The sequence below is a fragment of the Pteronotus mesoamericanus genome, unplaced genomic scaffold (assembly GCF_021234165.1).
Source record: "Pteronotus mesoamericanus isolate MK-2021 breed Mesoamerican mustached bat unplaced genomic scaffold, CSHL_Meso_final contig_2, whole genome shotgun sequence".
In the NCBI taxonomy this organism is placed as follows: domain Eukaryota; kingdom Metazoa; phylum Chordata; class Mammalia; order Chiroptera; family Mormoopidae; genus Pteronotus; species Pteronotus mesoamericanus.
The window spans coordinates 15,984,335-16,005,054 of NW_026555084.1; the positions used below are offsets into that span (position 1 = coordinate 15,984,335).

General features: G+C 47.5%; 1 protein-coding gene across 4 annotated transcripts in view; it reads right to left on the reverse strand.

Moving 5' to 3' along the window:
* Window positions 1–18,859, reverse strand: part of ABLIM3 (actin binding LIM protein family member 3) — a 100,291-nt gene extending 81,432 nt beyond the window's left edge. For 3 of the 4 annotated variants that reach the window (XR_008528709.1, XM_054568209.1, XM_054568207.1), the window contains exon 1: window positions 18,203–18,593. Coding sequence is in view for 3 of the 4 variants with exons in the window: in XM_054568209.1 (XP_054424184.1) it covers window positions 18,203–18,215 (13 nt within the window). In the remaining variant the exon portion in view is untranslated. Of the gene's footprint in view, window positions 1–18,202; window positions 18,594–18,703 lie in introns of those variants that run through there. The other variant, XM_054568206.1, reaches the window with a different exon arrangement.
* Window positions 18,860–20,720: the final 1,861 nt, after the last annotated feature.

Below are 20,720 nucleotides of genomic sequence, written 5' to 3' on the forward strand. Positions count from 1 at the left end.
CCTGCTGTCATATGCCTGGAGGACCCCAACCGGCCCTAACTGGACCTCCTTTCCCCACTCATTCTCCACACGGGAACCAGAGTGATGCTTTCAAAATGCAGATCTGATGATGCAAATGTGATGATGCTTAATCCTGTTCCCACCTCTTCCAGAGACATTTAGCACTATTCAGTGGTCTCCCTTCGCTCTTGGGACAAAGCCAGCCTCCTTGCCATGGTCTGTGAGGCCCTGCATGGGCTCTCCTCGCCAGCCTCCCCTCCAGCAGTGGATGGCAGCCACATTGGCTTCCTTCATTTCCCCTCAAACACATCCTGCTCCTTCTCAGCACTGGGAGCTTCCCGCTTCAAAAGGCACATGCTAGCAGGCCCTCCACGTTCACATGTGTTACACCTCCTGGAAAATGCATGTTGAGGCAGATGGCGTTGGCAGGAAGAAGTCCTGGCCTGCCCGTGCCCCATGGCCTTTGTCACGTTAGTCATGTAGAAACTGCCTAAGGGGCAGCTGAAAATTGTCAGAGCAGAGAATGGGGGGAGCAGTAAAAAGCGAGGCCCACCAAACTGTATGCAGGATGTTCTTCCCAAACCAGACCTGGCGATGCTGGTGACGGGCACCGTTCACCCGGGAATTGTAAAAGGAGCTGAAGGGTGACATTCTGCGCCTGTCGGCCAAAATGAGTCACCTGCTCTGATGGGCACGATGAAAGGGTTCTTTCTTTTTGTCTGGGTTGCTCACTGTCCTTCCAGACTCAAAGGGAGGAGAACAGCCTCTGTCCTATGCTCACTGTTCTGCACGTCTCTTTATCATCATTTAATTATGGAGACAACGCTTTCTGAATGAGATACTGAAATACATGGTCGGACACATGACCTAACAATGGGATGAAATACTTGACTTGAGGACAACTGTACATAAGGACACTAGATTCACGATGAACTGACTCTTTCTACCTTGCCCCATTGACCTATAACCCAAATAAAGCTGGATTTGCCTTGTGCTCAATTTTTGTCATGAAATTTTAATGAAGAAACATAGCCACCAAAAGTAATTTAAAAAAACCAGTTCAAATATATTCTGGCTTCTCTCTTACTAACCAAGTGAAGAAAGCATCTACTTAATAACTAGCAAAACAGAGTCTAACTCAAAGGTTTTTTCATTCATTGCCTCATTTGATCATCACAACACATGTAAGTCAGACAAGGTGACATTCTTCCTGTTTTACAGATGAGGAAGCTGAGGCTTTGGGAACAGAAGAGATTCCAGCACAGCCCTTCTGACACCTAAGACAGGGAACTTTCTTTTCTACACTTACAACACACAACACACACATACACCACTAGACTTCCCACCCTTCAACATCCTAAAATATTGTTTCTATTTCCTGGAACTAATGTCAGCAAAAAATGATTGTTGCCAACATAAGTTTACAAAATCCCAAGAGACTCATTAACTTTTGATTTTCAAGCCTTAGTTAAGAGCTCAGACAAGGAGGAGCAAACATCAATGGAGCATACAAGCGTTTTCATTCTCTCAGCCTCTCTAAGCTAGACTAATGCTAAAAACAAAAAACAAAACAAAAAAAAACACCCTATCAGAACACCTCTCTCATAGCCAAAGAGGCATTCTGTCCCCATTCGACTCCAGGAACCCTGGTACAATAATTAACGTGGGCCAGAGGCCCAAAGTCATTGGCACAGGACAGATCTTCAGACAGGAAACAGAGGAGCCCCAAATCCCACTCGCATAAAGGGCTTATTGACATTATCTGTTGAAAAGAATACAGATTTCAAGGGAGACAGCAAGGCAGAGAGAAAGCAGAAGTTTGGCTATGGAGGAAGTTGGTGGGGGAAGGGGTACACGTCTCCCCTATTTCAAAGCCCCCTATATCCTCACCAGAGCATTCCCTAAGTTCACCCCCTCTAGTGGACTTTGCTACTGCCAAGAGCATTTCCCCAAAGCACTGACGTCATGGAAGGCCAAATGATCCAGGTCAGCCAACACATTCCAGCTTTAAAACAGAAGGTATCAGAGAGTCCTGCAGGCAGATTAGCTGCGGGTGATGCCCGGGAGCCCGGGGCTCCGGAGCTTGGCCTGGGGCTGACTCCCCACAGGGAAGCAGCCCCAGGGAGGGCAACGGCATTCAGATCCAGAACCTCCTCCCCAAAAGGTGGTGTGATTATTAGAGGGAGAGAGTGTGAGGGGATTAGGCCAAAATGCTCCCCAAGGTGGGTCAGAGGTCTGTCTGCAAAATGCCGAATAAGAAGACAGATGTGGACACAGACAAACATTCTGCTTGTTCTTGGGCCTGTGCTGGGCATGGATGCAGAGGGCCCTAGGGATGGAGGACAACTCCTGTATGTTAGATAGTCTACCCGTTTGTGCTTCAGAGTCTTCTTGACCTAGTGGAAGATGCAGAACCCTCAGAGGGGCTATAAAGCGCAGCTACACAAGGTGTCCCCGCCTTCCTAAGGACAAGATATCCTAAAGCTTCCCTCAGCCCCTTGACATAAAAGGCTCTTCCTGAGTGAACACACTACAGTGAAACTAACATTATCCTGGTGTCACTTTTCTGGCATCCGCGAAGCCCCAGGCAAGACCTGGCTCCAAGCAGAAAGTACCAAGTCAGCACAAACAGATAAAGTCCATGCACGAAAGCTCATGTTTGTTGGTGCAGTTATTTATTCGGCAATATTTTCTGGCTAATTTCTAGGTGCTAAAGACTGGGGATGCATATTATTTGTTGAAACGCATATGGATTTCAAGGAAGGCAGCAAGGCAGCGAGGAAGCAGAAGTTTGGCTATGGAGGAAGTAGCTGGGGGAAGAGGTACATGTTTCCCTATTTCAAATAAAACAAACATGTTTCCTCTCCTTTGGGAGTTTACAATTCTGTGGGAAAGATACGTGGTAAGTACATAAACAAATAAATAGATAATTACAAACTGTAACAAGTAGAATGAAGGAACATAGTAAGGGCTGGGGACAGGTAATCTGAAAGTAAAACATTTCAGTTGAAAGTGCAAGAACGCAAGGAAGCCAGCTATGGAAGACCAGGGGCAAGAACAGTGCAGGTGGACAAAGAGCATGTGCAAGTGCCCTGAGGCTAGAAAGCCTCAAGGAGGCCGGTGCGGCTGGAGTTTCAGGGCCGGGGAGACACCAGGACAAAACTGGTGGGAGAGGAGTCTCTTGAAATGTACAATGCTTAAACATTTACCAAGCACTTTCCCAGGTGTTGTTATAGTTGAAATAGCCGTTTGAGGTAAGCAAAGCTGATAGAATGGGCCCCTTGATTGATGAGGATACCACCAAATGTCACAGAGCTAGTAGGAGAGCTGAGATTTAAAGGGAGTCAGTTCTTCTGTTTCTAAGCCTAGGAATCTCTCAAAGGCCCTCCCAGCCCCGTATGTGTGTGTTTAATTTATGAATAATGAAATATATAGATTATAATTACAATGAGTTTTGACAAATATATAAACCCATGTAAATAACATATCAAGATAAGGTACATTTCCATCACTCCAGATAATTTGCTGCCATCTTTGCAATCAATCCCTCCACCCTGCAACCAGAGGTAAACTCTGTCTATCCACAGGTCAGTTTTGTCTGTTCTTGAACTTCATACACTGGAACCATACAGTATGTGCTTTTTTATGTCTGGCTTTCACTCAGCACGCTTTTGTGACTCATTCATGCTGTGGCATGTACCAACCATTGGTTCGTAGTGCTCCACTGTGTAAATGTACCACAATTTGTTTATCCATTTGTCTATAGATAAACATCTGGGTTATTTCCAGCTGTGGGATTTTATGAGTTAAGCTGCCAGGGACATTCTTGCACAAATCTTTTTGCAGGATCTATGTTTTCATTTCTCATGGGTAAATAACCTAGGAGAAGAGTTGCTGGATTGTAGGTAGGTGTATGTTGAGTTGTGAAGGAACTCGTGGTTTTCCAAAGTTGTAGTACCATTTTCCACTCCCACCACAATGTATGAAGAATTTTAGCCATTTTGGTATGTGTAGAAATGTGGTTTTAATTTGCATTTCCTTGATGACTAACGACATTGAGCACTTTTTGTGTGCTTATTGACCATTTGCTTGTGTTCTTTTGTGAGGTATCCATTAGAATTTTTTGCCCATTTTTGGTGCTTTACATGTGCTAAGAAGTCATTGTCTCCCTCAAGGTCATAAGATATTCCGTATTTTTTTCTAGAAGCTGTATAGTTTTTGCTGTAGTTTACTTAGGTCGATGATCTATCTTAATTTTTGTGCATTGACTAGTGATGGACAGGCTTGTCAAGTATGAAGACTCCTTTATTTTTATTTTAGTTTTTACTTTTTATTGTGGTATAACTTGCATAGAGTCAAGTACACAAATCTTAAGGGTAAAATTCAAAATATTTTACATATGCATACATCCATGTCATTTGAGAACTCCTTTTTAATGTCATAGATATTCGTTAACCTCTCTATATTGGGGTTACATTGAAGTAATAGTTATGGTAGCTTTTGCCATATTGAACTTTCTCAAACCCATGCATTTGACAGAATATTATGCATCTGAATCTTGGTGCACACGTGGACTTGTAAGCTCCAGAAATAATTCTCTGGCTCTCCGGTGGTCTGTGGCTTGCAGTTGGAGAGCAAATACACTATACCCTATGCTAGGAAATGCACATGAATAAACCATGTTGACGTATAGCAAATGACCTGTAACCATAAGAATGTTTTAAATGAGGGCAGGGACTTCAGAAGAGGGAATAAAATCACTACAGGAGTGGATATGAGAACGCTGAAGTAGAAGAGTCTTTTAACTTAAAGATGGCTAGGATCGTGATGAATGGGGGTAACGGGAGGAGGTAATTGCCAATGGGAAGAATAGCCTTACTTAGAATCCAACTGACACCAGTGTAAGCAAAAAGGGAATTTTTTTGGTTCTTGCAACTGGGAGGTCTGCAGGTGGGGTGTGGTAGGTAGCCTCTGGCCGCAGGTCTGGCTGGGTGCAGGGGCTTTACTGTATCATCAGAGATATGACTTTCTCTATTCAGACAGCTTCTTCTCACATATTGGATAAGTATGGCCACTAGTATCCCCCAACCCTCATCTTCTCAGCTCAGCAACCTTAGTCGAATGAATACTTCCCAATATCTATCTCCTTCCCAGTATCTCCCTATCCAGTTCTGGGAAACACTTGGTGGGCCTCTCTTGGGTCTAATGTCCACTAATGAACAAATCCTTGTGGCTAAGGTAGATAGGAAGCTTGGGTTGGCTAGTCTAGGTCATATGTCATCCCCTGGGGAGGTGCAGAACCCCACAATTGACGGCCCATTAGTACTACATGGAACTGGGGGGCGGATGTTCTTGCAAAGAATCAGAAGGAGGGATGATAAAACATGCTAGACAGACAATATGGCTCCTGTGTGTCATGACAAGGGAAGGCGGGCTTCGAGTAGGAAACGTGAATGGGGAGCAGAGCAGGGGGAGGCTTCGCTGTGGACATTGAGGCTCTAGTCCGGAGTATCTGTACTTCCCCAGCAGGGAGCATCTCTGGCCTGAGTAGCATCCTCTGCAGCCTGAGCGCCGTCTACTGAGCAGATCCCAGGGCAGCCTGTGTAGCCTGGCACTTAGTGACCACTTGAGAAGAGTCATATAACATCAGAGTGTGAGTTATGGGACGTGCTGAGCACGAAGGCAACAAACACAGAAACAGAGACAACCTCGTACAGTCCTTCGTTGTCACTATTTCCAATGCATCTTCTCTACCATATTTGAGGCAAACTCCCCTTGCAGTTACAAAGATGAGCTAAGTAAGAATTAGGCATTCCTGTGTCATCCTTTTGGACTGGAAAGTCAAAGTTGCAAGAGATCTTAAGAGATTATTAGTATAGCGCTCAGCAAAGTTGGGCTCATGGACCAAATCACTCTCCATCTTTATGTTTGTAAATAGATCCTTCCATTTGAGACCACGTTGTCTAGGGCTGCTTTCATGCTATGGAGATTGTATGGCCTACAAAGCTCAAAATATTTCCTGCCTGGCCCTTTACTGAAAAAGCGTGTCAACCCTGGTCTAGTATGACATGCTTCCTACTCAATTAAAAATGTCTTCTGCTCCCCCATACCTCTGCTCCCCTCTCCCAATGGAATGATCAAGAGGTGACTGTATCTTAACAGTACAATGTGTTGATTAATTTGTATATTTAAAGGGGGTTTTTCCAACTCAAATGTATTTCATTACTTTACCACTATTAAGCATCGTTTCCTAGGTGCCAAGCACTGTGCTAAGCATTTTATGTCCAACCCCTCACTCAGTAGCCCCCTAATAGTCCCGCCTTGAGAAGAAACTGAAGCTCTGGGGGTAAAGCGAGTCTCTGGAGGCTGCATGGCTAGGAAGTGGCAGAGCTGGAATTTGAACCCAGGCCGTCTGACTCCACAGCTCTAGTGATTATCAAACACACTACATAGGCAGCTCGATTTGGTCAGTAACCTAGTTTTCAAAGTATCAGTTCGCACCATCCCAGAAATCAGAATCAGATAACAGGCCCACCTGGGGGCATAAGCCGGTAATGCGGACACTAACGCCCAGTGGGCGAGGGAATCACTCTCACCGTCTCCGCAAGCCGCGCCTTCCCCTCTTCCACTCACCCCGGCACCACCGCACTTAGCCTGCCTCTCCCTGTCCCTGGGCTCTTGGATCCGTCAGGTGTGTGTTGCCGGGGAGATGGTCCTAAATAATGCACAGCTCTGGTCGGGTCACTGCTCAGCTCTCACGGCTCCTCATTGGCCATAGACTGTAACAAATACTCTCTAGCCTGGCATTTAAAACTCTCAAAGATCTGATCCTCACCAACTCCCCAGCCGTATTTCCTCACTCTCCACCTACTCATCCTCCACAGAGTGGAGGCAAGCTGGACTTCCTGACATTTCCCCAAACATTCTGTATCTGTTTATTTCGCCCTTCACCCGAGCCAAGAGCCCAAGATATAGAAGTTGTGCAACAAGGGGTTGTGGAACACTCGCTGCGAGAGTGAGTGAATAAGCCCATCTGGAATGCCCCTTCCTTCCCTTCTACTCCACCTCCCAGGAGTTTATTCACTTCTCAAGGTCTTCTCCGTGCAGCACCCCCAGCTTTCCCAATGGGATGTGGCCTGCCTTCCTCTTCACTCGTCCCCTGCAGCACCCACGAGGGTGCCCTCTGTCCCTCGGTGATGCTGGGAGGAAGCAGTCTGAGGTCACGCCCCCGTCCTGTGCATCTCCCGCCTCACAGTGCCTGGCACGTCGGCATACACGGGGCAGGGATTTGTGTCATGGCCCAGTAAATGGGAGAGCAGTGCTGGGACACCCAACAGCCACCTCAAATCACACTCTCGCCTGTGACCTGCATCACAGCAGAATGGGGAAAGGCAGGGGAGGAAGCAGGAAGGGGTGAAAGGAGGCCTCAGAGTCAGATCACGGTGGCTGCCGTCCCCGGCCCCCACTTCCAGGCTCGTGTGACGGGGGCCAGGTGACTTCACCTTTGAGTATCATTTCCCTTTTATGCAAAGTGGGGATATAAATATCCCTCATTAAATTCATCTATTCATCTATTCATTCAAGGCTTCATTACCTATTAAATGTGAGATTTGGGGCCAATGATCTCTTCTCTGAGCCTCAGTTTCCTCCTTCATAAAATGAGGATAATATTAGTGTCTACCTCCTAGGACTTTTGTGAGGGTTAAGTGAGTTTATGTCTGTGAAGAGCTTAGCAGTGTGCCTGGTACACAGTACACACTCAACAAACATAAACTGTTATTAGCAGTTATCACTGTGCCAAGCGCTGTAATGCGTTTGGAGGACTCAGCAATGAACAAAAAAGACAGGCCTGTCACAGAGCCATAATGTGTCTTATTCTCAAAAGGGGAAAACAGAAATGAATAAAACAAGCTATTGGATGAAACAGTTACCGACTGTGGAAGGTTCTCTGAAGGATGTTGCAAAACAACATAACATAGGGACCTTCCTTAGATACAGAATGCAGACTATGCCTAGGTAGGATTGTTGAATTAAACAATTAAGAATTGTTTTACGTATTTTTTTTAATTCTTAAATTAAAACATTTACACTCAGACAGGCTATAGCTGGAAAAGAATGTCTCCTGATGAGGAGGGAAAAAAAATGGATTTGAGGCTAAGGCATCCCGGATGTGGGTTGGGCTTCTCTTTGTTCCTAAAATGCTCCCTCCCACGTCCCTTCTCCCTACATGTAATGGGCCCAGTCTCTGTCTCTGCCTTTGAAAGAGGGATTTATGGCCACTTGAGGTTCTTGTACCATATAATCCTGGCATCACAGGCAATTCTCCTTCCAGAACAACACATGCTGACTGTGAAAATATCTATTTTTATGGTCGCCTTAGATTGTCCTTGGACTGGCAGGGTCTGGATCCCTGGGTTGTTTCCCCAGATTTCAAAACATGGGAACAGGCCCCTGGCTGCCCCTGCTCCTGCGTGCTGCGAGCAGCCTGCTGGGGAAGACTGGCACTCGGTAGAGGTGCTTCAGGTGCTTAAAATAGATCAGCTGTGTCATTTGACTATTGCGATGCAGTCGTTTCATTGGCCCTGCTGGTGCTGGTGAGGGCAAGAGATAAAAGCCCATGAAGAACGACCTGTGCTTTGCACAAAATGAAGCAGATGCGAGGAAGAAGCTTTGCAAATGATACAGGCAGTAGAGTGTGGAATCCTGCCAGGAGAGAGGGCGGGGCTGTTGCAGGAGCACACAGCAGTAACCACAGCCCTGGGAGCAACAGGGCGGCAAAGTGGAGTCAGCCTGGACCCCTTGTCTGCCTGGCAATACATTTAGAAAGGAGGCTGGAGACTTCTGGGTTGCAGGGCTCAGCCCAATAGCATCGTGTGAAATTGTCATGGGATCTCCCATACTCCCAGGCAAACACAAAACAAACGTGAGGGGCTGACTCGGGCTGGCACCTTCCTCCTACTGCTCCTTCAATGCCCTATCCCTGCCATGTCCAAGTCCTTCCACCATTCCGGCTGCTCTTTCCTGGGCATGCTCCACTTGATTACTGTCCACTCTGAACACAATGCTTCAGACGCAGCCTAATCACGGCTCTGCGGAGCAGTGCTACAGCCTCTTCCTGTCCATGCAGCCTGGAATCACATTGTACAGCAGCCCACAGGGCCCTGTTCCTTCCTACTGAACTTGAGATCAACCCCCCTCCCCCACCCAACCTTTTACTCCAATGGCTGCCACTCCTGTTTTCACAGACACTGGGAAGTCATGGCAGTTGAGGAGGGGAAGAGTTCAGGTGATGTTTGGGAGGTATGAATGACCAGATGTGGACACAGACTGAACACGGGAGAGTGAGGGAAAGGAAATGTAGTCCAGGATTACTTTCTAATTACTAACTTCGGGGACCGGGTAGATGGAGGTTCTAGAAATCAAATGGAACCAGAAAACTGAAGCAGTTTTTTCCTCCTCTATTCTCTTTAAAGAGGATGAGTTTATTAAATTGTGGGTTTATTTAAGTTCATTCAAATTTAGGTTGAAATGCCTTGGAATATCCAGGTAGGCAACTTAGCAAATGGTCAAAAATGAACCTAGAGCTTAGTAGAGAGGTCTTTATTGTAAAGGAAAAGAGAGTGAGCTTCTCATGAATAAATTAATTCATAAATATCTTTTGAGCACCTACTATGTGCCAGGCACTGTGCTTGGCTTTTATGAATTATTTGCTACCCTGATTTCTTTCAGAGGAAGGAAGGAAGGAAATCTGCCCTCCACCGAAGTAATGACATTGGCATTATCTACTTTCTCACCTTTCTTTCTCAACAGGAGAATGCCATGTTGACAGAGGAGAGGTCTTGCGTAGCCCTAAGAGGTCAATATGTGGTCTTTCAGTAACCACTCCTTAGCCAGGTGGGTATAAAAACTGACCTTACTGTTTTGGAGCTCATGCTGTTGACTAGATGTTCTCAGCTAAACCAGGCATATCTTATATACCAGAATAATCTCTGGAACAGGTCAGCCTCCCACAGTACCTTCCTGTGGGCTGGAAAAGGCACCCTGAGCTAGAACCAGTTTTCCAGAATTTCCTTCCTTTGGTCTCTGCCTAACATCCACCCCCCCTAGGTTCCCCTGGAAACAAAACTGGCCTCTAGGTGATGGGGTGGGACATTGTTTGCCCAACTGTATCCAACAGGATATGCTATCTCCCTTCTGGGAATAGCTCAGCTGGGGAAATATGGACACGCAGTGAGGCTGTGCTCACTTCAAGAGGACTTTAATAACATGGCAGTGTTAACCAATTGCTAACTCCAGGCAGGACTTTCTTTCATAGAAATTAACAGATATGCTGCAGATTCCACATCTCTGTGGAGATACACTTCTCCATGTTTGACATCACATGGATCATCTACTAGGCAAGGATTTAAAAATTCAATTAGTTACATTAGCAAGGTAACAAAATATTAAGCTGTTCTCGTGCAACTTAACAGGAAGTGGTGGCAACCATGGCCCACTAGAGATGAGTACGTGTCGCACTGACAACTGGCAATCCTACTGATTGTTGTCACATATCAAAATAGGGCCAGGGACTCAAGATCTTCCAGTTGTTTCTTTAAGAGAAGCTGTAAATCCTAATTTTGATTTCCCAATATCCCAATGGTGGCAAATGACTCCAATTCATTGAAAACCTGGTGTAGGGCAGAGAAAAATCTGTCCCGTCATGCTGCTCACCAGCTGGCCCTGTTTGATCCGGGAAGGCAAGAGCTGTGTCTGTTATACTGACTGCTGTGCGTCCAGCGTCAGGTCTGGGGTGGAGTTTGGGGGCAGCAGCAGCCAATGTATGTTGAGCGAACAAATGAGCAGTTCAATTCTTACTCCCCATGTTGGGCATTCCCAGGGACTAGGCAGACTGAAAACCAGTATCTTGACTGCACATCCCATTACACCATTGAAAAGGGACGGTTGTGTCTAATGACCTGAACGGAGGGTCTGGTAGGGAGTGTGGGCTACTGAGCCGCTGCGGTCCTCCCTTCTGGGGGCCTCCTACGTGTGAACTTTTCCCTTCAGGTTCTCAGAGGTGGTGAAATTAGGGTTTAAACATCAAAACTAGGCAGATAACCTCTGTGACATGCGGGTTTAATAATCAACTACCCTACACTAGCCCTGGGGAATGGCTGCAATTCAGGGGAAACCAATCCGTAGCAAAGTCTTCTCCTGTCACGGGGGGCGGGGGTCATTTACTTAACGAACACTATGGTATGGATTGACTTCTGATCCCCCAAATTTGTATGTTGGAGTCCTAACCCCAGGCACTCCAGAATGTGGCCTCATTTGGAAACAGGGCCTTCACGGGGGTGAGCAAGTTAAAACGAGGTTATTAGGGTGGGCCCTAATCCAGTGCCACTGGTATCCTAATCCAAAGGGGAAATATGGACATAGACACACACATAGAGGGAAGGCCGTGTGAAGGGACAAAGGGACAAGCCCAAGGAAGGGGCCTGAGGGCAGGGGGAAGCTGATGAAGTGAGGGAAGATGGTCCTTGGCACTACTGCGTGTGGTACGCGTGCTGTCCCCAGCCTGGAGGATGAGTCAGCGCTGGGTTCTGTGCCTAGGAAAGCCACAGCTCTCAGGGGCTCTGGGAGGCCCCGCTCAAGCGAGGAGCCCAGCACTTGCAGGATACAGAACTGACTCTGGTGTTCAGAGCATCTGACACCCTGGGGTTCGCTGAGTCTCCTGTGTACCAGGGAGAGAGAGGCCTGGACCAGATGTCTCCTCAAGGCCCTGAGAAGGATCCAATCCTACCGAAACCTTGATTTTGGAGTTTTGCTCTCAGAACTGTAAGACAATACATTTTTGTTTCTTAAGCCACCCAGTTTGCGGTACTTTGTTATGGCAGCTCTAGCAAATATTCATTTCTGTATACTATTTTTATAAGTATACTATATAATATTTGTACAAATACAAATATACTATTTTTATTTGCTTTATATAGACACTTGCTATATGCCAGGCACTGTTTAGCAATTCATAACTATTAACTTATTTATTCTTTATAACAATTCTATGACAGAGGCACTATTATTATACCCCCTGTGATTATCATTGGAGATGAGGAGCTGAGGTGCACTCAGAGAAGGTAAGTGACCTGCCCAAGGACACACAGCAAGTGAAGGGCAGAGCTGGAATTTGATTCCAGCTATTTAGTTCCACTCTGTGCCCTTAAGAACTACAGGAGAACAATTTAATTGGCAAAGGTGCTCACATACTTCTGGTTGTTTTCTGTTCTTTTACAATGGTATCTGGCTAATGTTGGGTATCAGCCAGCTGTTGACCATTCACCACAGCAGATATTATCTCAGTAAGATAAAGCTTTTGCCAGATAGGAAAGTTGGAGTTCAGAATTGATATCACTTCCTTTATGTGATACAAGTACTCTTGAAATCACATTGTGATTCGCAGAGATGTGTTATATTCATCATACTGTTATATGGTCTTTCAATTGTTCCTTACACTATTCTTCTAACGCCCCCTTAGTCTCGAATAATCATTTGTCAACAACTGCTTCATTTGGGAAGCACTGTTTTGTTTTGTTTTTTAAATCTGTCCTTATAAAGTATACAACAATCTCTATTTTATCTGTTTTGCAAATCTAGAATTTCTTTAGAGGGCATCCTCCTGTGTTTGTGTGTGTAGCAGCACCTTTCCTCAAGGAATTCTTAGAGTCCCCACCCGGCCATGACATTAGCAGAGGAAGGTCGTCATGCCCCTTGTGCTGCATGTCTTCAGTCCTGAACTCCCTGCCTCTCCAGACCCACTCTGCTCCCTTCCCTACCCTGCAGGGTCCCTTAGGAGGCAGGCCATGATGGGCCCACTGACCGACTGCCTTCCTTGCTCTCTGCCTCTCGATTGGACTGAGCCAGTGGGGAGCACTGTAGGGATCCAAGCAAGAGCTCAGGGTATCGACTCCCCTGCCTCCTCCTTTGGGGTTGCCATGGCTGGTTGCCTTTCTGGGGCCAGGGGCCACAGCTCCTATCAGGCAGTCCTTGCACTAAAGCTTGCTGGGTCTCCGGTGTTTTCTTTTGTTTTGTTTTGTTGCCCCGTCAGGCCTGGGGACAGCTGTGGTGTGAAGGGTGACGGGTTGCTGTTACTAGCCTCCTAGTACTGGGCCATCCTCGCTTCTCCCTGTTGGTTTCTCCACCCCTCTCGCACACTTGCAAAGGTTCCTTCTATTGAGTTCCCTTCAGATTGCCCATCTGCTCCCTGCCAGGACCCTTACTAATAGACTCCCTTCTCCTTTACCCTGTAACTCAGTCAGGTGCTAGGTCACTCAGGCTTTATTTTCCAAAGGATCTTTTCCCTTACTTCTGTTCTTACAACCATCAAAATCCTGGCCCTCAGACTTTTTCTGAACGAAGGTAGTGGCTATCCTAGGATCCTGCCTTCCTGTATTGCCCTTTTCAACCCGTGACATATACAACGCCAGGTTAATAGTCTTCCTGAAAGCTATGGCTTTCCTATGTACAGAACCTCGTGCTGGCTACAATCCCAGCAAAACGGGCTAATTTCCAACCAGAGGGTTTGGCTCTTATGATAACGTCATTTCAGAACTTAGCTCTACTCAGTGGTCAGCTCAACTTCGGGCTCAATTCCATTCCCTGAGACCCGATGCTAGTGAGTTTCTCAGGTTATTTCACTTTATCCTCACAACGACCCTGTACATTGGCATTACAGCTCACATTTTACATATGATAAAATTCAGGCTCAGAGATGGGATCTATCTGTCCAAGATCACAGACAGAGTACACCACAGGTCTTGCATTTGAACTCAGGAATCCATACCCCAAAGCTCAGATATTTACTGCTCCAGTATGGTGTTGCTTATCCCATGACATCATTGTGGGAGTTGTATGACCCCCCAAGACTCTCTTTAATGAAACTTGTTAGCATGCCAGTCCATGGTAAAGACCCAGGAAGGGGCCCGAGGGCAGAAGGAAGCTGATGAAATGAGGGAAGATGGCTCTAGGCATCATTGTACATGGCACACATGATGCTTCAATCTCAAGGATAAGCCAGCGCTGGGTCTTGTACCAAGAAAAGCCATAGCTTTCGGGAGCTCTGGAAGTTCTGGCTCAAGTAAGGAACACAGCGTTTTATGCGACACAGAATTGGCTCTGGTACTCAGGGCTTCTGGCACTGTGGGTCAGCAGTCTCCCCTGGCTTTGGACCTAGAGGCCTGGGAAATCCTGGGACTAACATGAGAATGGGAGACACAGGAAGTAACCAAAAATGTATTGTTGCCTGAGAAGGTGCACTTCCGGTGGCAGTGTCCTCATGATTCCAAGGTTTGTGTGAGAGCAAGGGATCTGGGGGCAGCTCCTTTCTTGCTATGTGGGTTCAGGAAAGTGGCCTGTGGTCACATGGATGAGTGTGTGATGACAGAGGCGAGGCTCTGAGGGAAAGGGGTCAAGGTGCATGGAGAACGTACATCAGGGGCCTGACTGCTGGGCTGAGAGGGCTTTTGCCACTCTGGAGGGTGAGGCGGCCAGCCTGGGGGAAGGGGTTGGGAGGGGGCAGAGGGGTCAGTGCTACAGGGGGAAGGCTTTCCGGGGGGAAGGAAGAGCACATGCCAAGTTGACAGGAGCAGGTACATAGAGGGACTGGAAGGAGGCAAATGGCACGGGCACATGGAAAATGGTGTGGCTCGGATGACCTGGGGCTGAGTGGGGCCGGGCCAGCCTAGGCCACTCAGGACCCTGGAGGTCTCACTGAGGGGTTTCCTCTCACATCGTAAGAGCAAGCAGCGGGATCCGCATTTTAAGTAGAGTGTGATGCAGAGGGTGGATGAGGAGAGTGCAGGGCCTGGAGCGGGTGAGGGGAACCAGCTAGCGGGCTGCCTCAGTAGGTCAGGAGACGAATGCTGGGTCCTTGGAATTAGTTTGTCGGGTGCAGGCCAGGGGAGGAAAGGCTGGATGGTAGACCCTCCCAACAGAGGCCAAGGCAGGAACGGTTGCTCTTTCCCCTTCCTTTGCCCGGAAGCCCTTCGCCCAGGGGAGGGCGTCATCTCAGCGTTAGCCCCGGTTCCTCAGCCCTGGGTGTTCTGCTCTCCTGCTCGTGCCTTTGGTGTCTTGTTCTCCCCACAAGGGGCCCTCCTTCCCCTCCCTTACTGGCTCCGAGGGCCAAATGCCACCTGTTGCGTTCCGCCAAGTCTGAACCGCCAGCCCATTCCATCATCTCCAAAATTACCCCTTTCTCTCAGAGTCCTGCTTTGTGGTGTCCGGAAGCTCAGCTAGATTTCAGTGGAAAGGATTCTGGTGAAACAAAAATGCATACTGAGGTGTGCGCTGACTGAGTGCTCTGTTGCTTTTGACCTTGAGACATGTATTTCTTATTAATAAAAACAATATACACATGTTTGCAAAGCATTTTCTCATAATCCAGTTTAATCCTGAAAATCACACTTCTGGAATTCCTCTCAATTTATGATGAAGGTATAATGTTCAAGCGGTTGAGTAATGTGATAATATCATAATGCTTGCTAGTGTCATAAAATCAACAGCCAAAACAATAGCTGCAGTGACGATGACTGTCTGACCACCATCAGTGACATGGTGCCAACTAGACCCAAGGTACCACATCCTGAATTTTACACAACACATTAACACGTGTCTTCATTCTATACTGAAGGAGCTTCCCTCATTCCCACTTTGCAGATGGGATGACCGTGCTGAAGACTACGGCGCTAATAAATGGCAAAAGGAGAGCTAGAACCCAGGGCCACCTGAGTCCAGGGACCGAGCTCTATCTACTCTTACTCGCTGTCCCAAGACTGCACCCCTCACTCTTCTTCTCCAGGGGAAGCGATTAGGAACTCAATAATTAAGCTCATGCTTTGCCCCCACTTCAGTTGTGACATTCGAACCACGGATTAGGAATGGTTTGCACTGTCAAAATGGAATGCACCTAAGAACCTTTCATAATCCAATGATGGATTCCATGACTCGAAGAAGTTATTGTAAACCTTTAGATTATTTCACCTCTACAATTGGAGTTTTAATGCCGATCTCACAGGTTGGTTGTGAGAGTTTGGCGTGACTGTGCAGGTGAAATGCTTAGCACAGTGGCCAGTGGAGAGTGAGGACTTAGTCAAGGAAAGTAAAAGACTAAGCAAGAGTTTCTCTTAGGTTCAGTTTCAGGCATGAGGATTAAGTTTAGAAGTTCACATCCCACAGGGGAGAGCGGTTTTGCTTAGATCAGGTCACCCCAGAGATGTTCTGTTAACACCCTGTTCCCATGCCCTTATGACCTGTCACTCCTTCACAGCAGTGAGGTCTGATTTCCTCTCTGTGCGTCTGGAGGGACTCAGGGTTGCGAGGAGCCTCAGTGATGACAGAGACCCGCCCCTGAACCCCAAGCACGTGTGTCTTCAATATCGCCCCAGGTAGCAGCACTTCCTTTTATAGGAACCGCAGGGACCCCCATTCTATTCTACTTATTTTCCACCATTCCTGGAAAATAAACACATTCTCCCTACTTAGGAAAAGTCTATGAGGCTGGAATGACATTTTTGTCAGTGCTTATCTTCTGCAGTATTCAACTCTACTGGTTGTTATTTCTTTTAAAAAAAAAAAAAAGGTAAAAATTTCTGCCTTGTTCTTTCAAGAATACTCTTTCAAGTGTTGCCAACAGGATGAGCATTCCTTACAAGTCCGGAGAGAGAAAAGGCCAGGGGCCATGGTTTGCTACCTTATTTCTTAGGTCCTTGAAAAAAAGATCAACCATTTTTCTCCTCTGTCATTTCGTGAGAAAGGACTCCGATAAATACAGTTTTTGCTAGAAATAGTGAGAAGTGACAGGCTGTTCCCATCTTTATTTGTCTGAAAGCACCAGATGCAAACATGTGGCCCACTAAGTGATCGAGTCGACAGATTTTCGCTCTTTGCCTGAGCCTGGTGTGAAGCCAAAGCGCTGTGCCAGACTGGCAAAATCGAGAGGCAAATTCTTTGGCTAAGAGAGGCAAAGGGAGTCCAGCTTGCTTAGCAGAGCTATGTACTACACAGAACAAGGCGGCAGAGAGGAGTCATACAAATACATAGTAAATACATATAGTCCATTTCCATTTCGGTGGCTTTCGCTCTGTGTCCTTCCCTCCATGCCAACAGCCTTGAAATGGAGGGAAGGTGGGGAAAGAGGGTTTGCTCTGGATGCAGCCTCAGAAGATTCTGATTTTTCTGGTCTTGCCGCTCAGCTCTAGCTTGCCTTTTTTTTTTTTTTTTTTTTTTAAGAAGAAGAAACTTGTAGATTCGTAGATTAGAAGGGTCTCTAATCAACCCCTCTCATTTTACAGAGGAGCAATCTGGGATCCAGAAAGGAGACTGATGGGAAGGTCAGACCCAAGGAAGTGAATGTTCCTAGGGTCCCTGCTTCAATAACCCCACCTGCTGCTGAATGACCCAGACAAGCTCAGCTGATGAGGGAGCAGGCGCGGGGACTGGACCCGGACTTCCTGTTCAGGGTGGTGCCACAGCAGGTGCCCACGGTCAAAGGGACTACACCGACAAGCAATGGACTGGGCCTCCGTGTATTTCTGACTGCATTTCTCAACAGCTGGGGCCCAGCCCAGTAGCAAAATGTCTGGTCCTGGCTCTGCAAAGCAGTTGTTGCTTCTGGCATGTTAGAGATCTTGGCCAAGGGGCTTGTCTCTTTTTCTCTCCTTCTGGGGATGGCTAAACAGCCTATAGCTATGTGGAGAAATTAGCTCGGGCCCACGGGGCTGCAGGCACTCAGGAGAGGGATATTTTACGGTCTCCAGACCCACCCACTGAGGGCCAGCCTCCCTGTTCCTCCCAGATCCAGGACCAGCTGAGCTCTCCTTGGCTTTCCAGCTGTGTGCAGAGAGGTCTCCTCAGAGACCCCACAGTCAGACAATGGCCCCACTACTGCTTCTGAGGCCTTCCCAGGCATTGCTAGAAGGAGACAGGCAGCCTTTCCCTACAGAGGCAAGTGGCGCTGCCGATAAAACATTAGCAAAATTATCATGAAAAGCCAGATGCCTAGTCCTCTGCCGGTGAACACAGAAAGACCAAGAAGGAGTCTGGGGGCCATGTGTCCACCCAGAAGCCAGGTTTCCTTCCTTCTTCCTTCCAGGCAGCCCCGGCGCAGGCTCCTACACCTCCCGCCCCCACCCTGTTCCCATGGCAAAGGCGAGGAGGACCCACTTACTGCTCGTGTTCATGGTGATGCCTTTGCACTGGGTCTTTCATTCAATACGGAGGCTCTGGTTGCTTTTAAAATCTTCCGATCTTCCGACCTCACTCATCACCTGGGGGGTGAAAAGGCGGTCCAGTGCCAGCTCTGTATCCTCAGGTGCTCTCTCTCTCTCTCTCTCCCTCTCTCTCTGCGGCTCCCTCTCGGTCTGGGCTGTAGCCACTGGCCTTGAAGGCGAATGGACTAATAGGCGCAGGTGAGAGCAAGAAGGAGGAGGAGGCGGGGAGAACGCGGGCGCCCCGGTCTTGCAGCCCTCGGACGTGAATCAGAGGCAGAAGCAGGGCTGGCAGCGCCTGCTCGCGCGCACCCCCAACTACTCCAGCCCAGCGGCTCGGGAGCCCAAAGGGGGTGTGGACCACAGGGAGATAGGGCGGGGGCAGCGCGCAGGGCGCCGGCTCCTCTGGGCAGCGCGTCCCCGCCCGGCTTCGGAGAGCCGTGACCCGCCCCGGGACCCACCTCTCGGCCAGCGTCGGGAGCCAGAGGCCCCTGCCCGGGCCTCTGCGACCCGTTCATGAATCCTGGTCCTCGTCTGGGGTCTCGAATACCAAGGCGAGCAAAGCGAAATAAGAGAGCTCAACATCCATGATGCGGGCTCGCTGGGTGGTAGCGCGCGCGGGGTCGGGGGGGAGGGGGTGCGGGGGGGCGCGGCTGCTCCCTGCTGCCACCTGCTGGACGCGCCGGCGCGTGTTCAGGCCCCTCCCAACCCGGGCTTCTCCCTGGGTCCCAAGGTCTGATGCCGGAGAGGGAGGGGGCCCTTGGTCTTGGGGCCAAGAAGGGGGTGCTTGAGCTCTAGTTTCCCTCCCGTGGTTTTAAGTTTTAAGGACTGGGTGATGACAGGAAAATAAAGTAATAGTGGGGGAGGCAGTGAAGAAAGGATTGGCTTTGCAGGAAGACCGTTCTCATTTCCAACTCTGCTTCTAACCAGCTTGGTCTTGATCAGGTCACTGCTGTCTCTGGCCCGTCTTCCTCACGTATAGGAGGGGGCAGCTGGACAGGCGATGAGACGTCGGGGATTCTCCCAGCCTCCTAACTTATGTTCTTATCTTGCCCTTTCTGCCTCTTACTAATGATTCATTTGTTATAATTGTATATTATTTATCTTCCCCACTCAAAATGGGGAAGTATGGGTCTTGTCAGCAGGTTCACTATGGAAACCCCAAAACCTAGAACAGTGCCTGGTGCACAGTAGGTATGAATGAATATTTGGTGACAGAATGTTCCAGGTCTTTTCTAGATCTACTATTGTGCAGCCCTTGGAGCGGGAGTGGAAAGTTTAGGAAACCCCGCCTTGAAATACTTCCCTATCTGAGGAAAACAGCAGGTGTGTGGCCTCATGACTCAATCGCACAGGTCTACCCAGTTTTTGTATGGCCAACCAGCTCTTGTCCAAAAGTGTTTTGTTTTTGAAATTAGTTCTCCTGGGTGTGTATTATAGAAACCTATGATCTGATTTTTGGGTTGTGATTAATTCATTGGGGTGGGGTTCTTTACATTCCCCTGACTACTTACCTTGTCATCTTACCCTAATGCATGATCACAGAAGCATGACTTTTGGGTGCAGAAAAACAAGACTGAGAAGACACATGATCCCTGTCTATACAATGACTCTGGTTAGAGCATGTATTGAATCAAAAAGCTGTGAATATTCACTCCTCCAACTCACAGACAAGGAAACAGTAGGTCAGAGAGGCTGAGATACCTGCCCTGGGACACAGCAGCTCATGGTAAAACTGGACCAGGTCTTCTCATTTCTAGATAGGTCCCATGAGAGAGTGACTCCATGTGCACCAGAGTATGGGATGAGAAGGTAGGGATAGGTAGCTAATCTAAACCTCAAAAGGATACCTTTTAGGTAAATATAAGTTTTCTGAGTTCCACAAAGTGGAAAAAAAACTGATACAGCCATAATCCCAAGATGTGATCATGATTAAAGAATCTTCAGGGATATCGAAGCATCAGTGGACTTGAAATACATTTTGATAGCTTTATAGGATTTGTTTCCAATGGAGAAGGAATAACAAGGAACTTTCTCACAGTGGTTCTCAAAGTTTTGTTTGTGCAACAGCCGCCCAAGATACCTGCAAAGATGACAATTCCTAGGCTTCTGATTACTTGCTCTGCATTTTAAACAAGATTCCCAGGCTATTCATAGGCCACCATTTGCTGCTGAAGAGGGCAGAGGCCTATAATAGCTTTGAAAATATAGCAAGTAATTAATAAATATTAAATCACTCCCAAAGATTTCTTTAGAGACCCCCTATATTTTCAGATTGGGATTCCTTGTTTGAATCTCCCATTGAATGTAACTTGCTAAGTTCTAATGGTTGGCAAAAGATTTTTTTTTTCTGGGAGAAAGTTTAGGTAAGTTATACATAAATATGTAAAATTAACAAGACTGTTCAGTGAACATGTTTAGTTATCACTCAAAGCTTCAACGTTCAGAAATTTTCCGATTACAAGACATACTCAAATA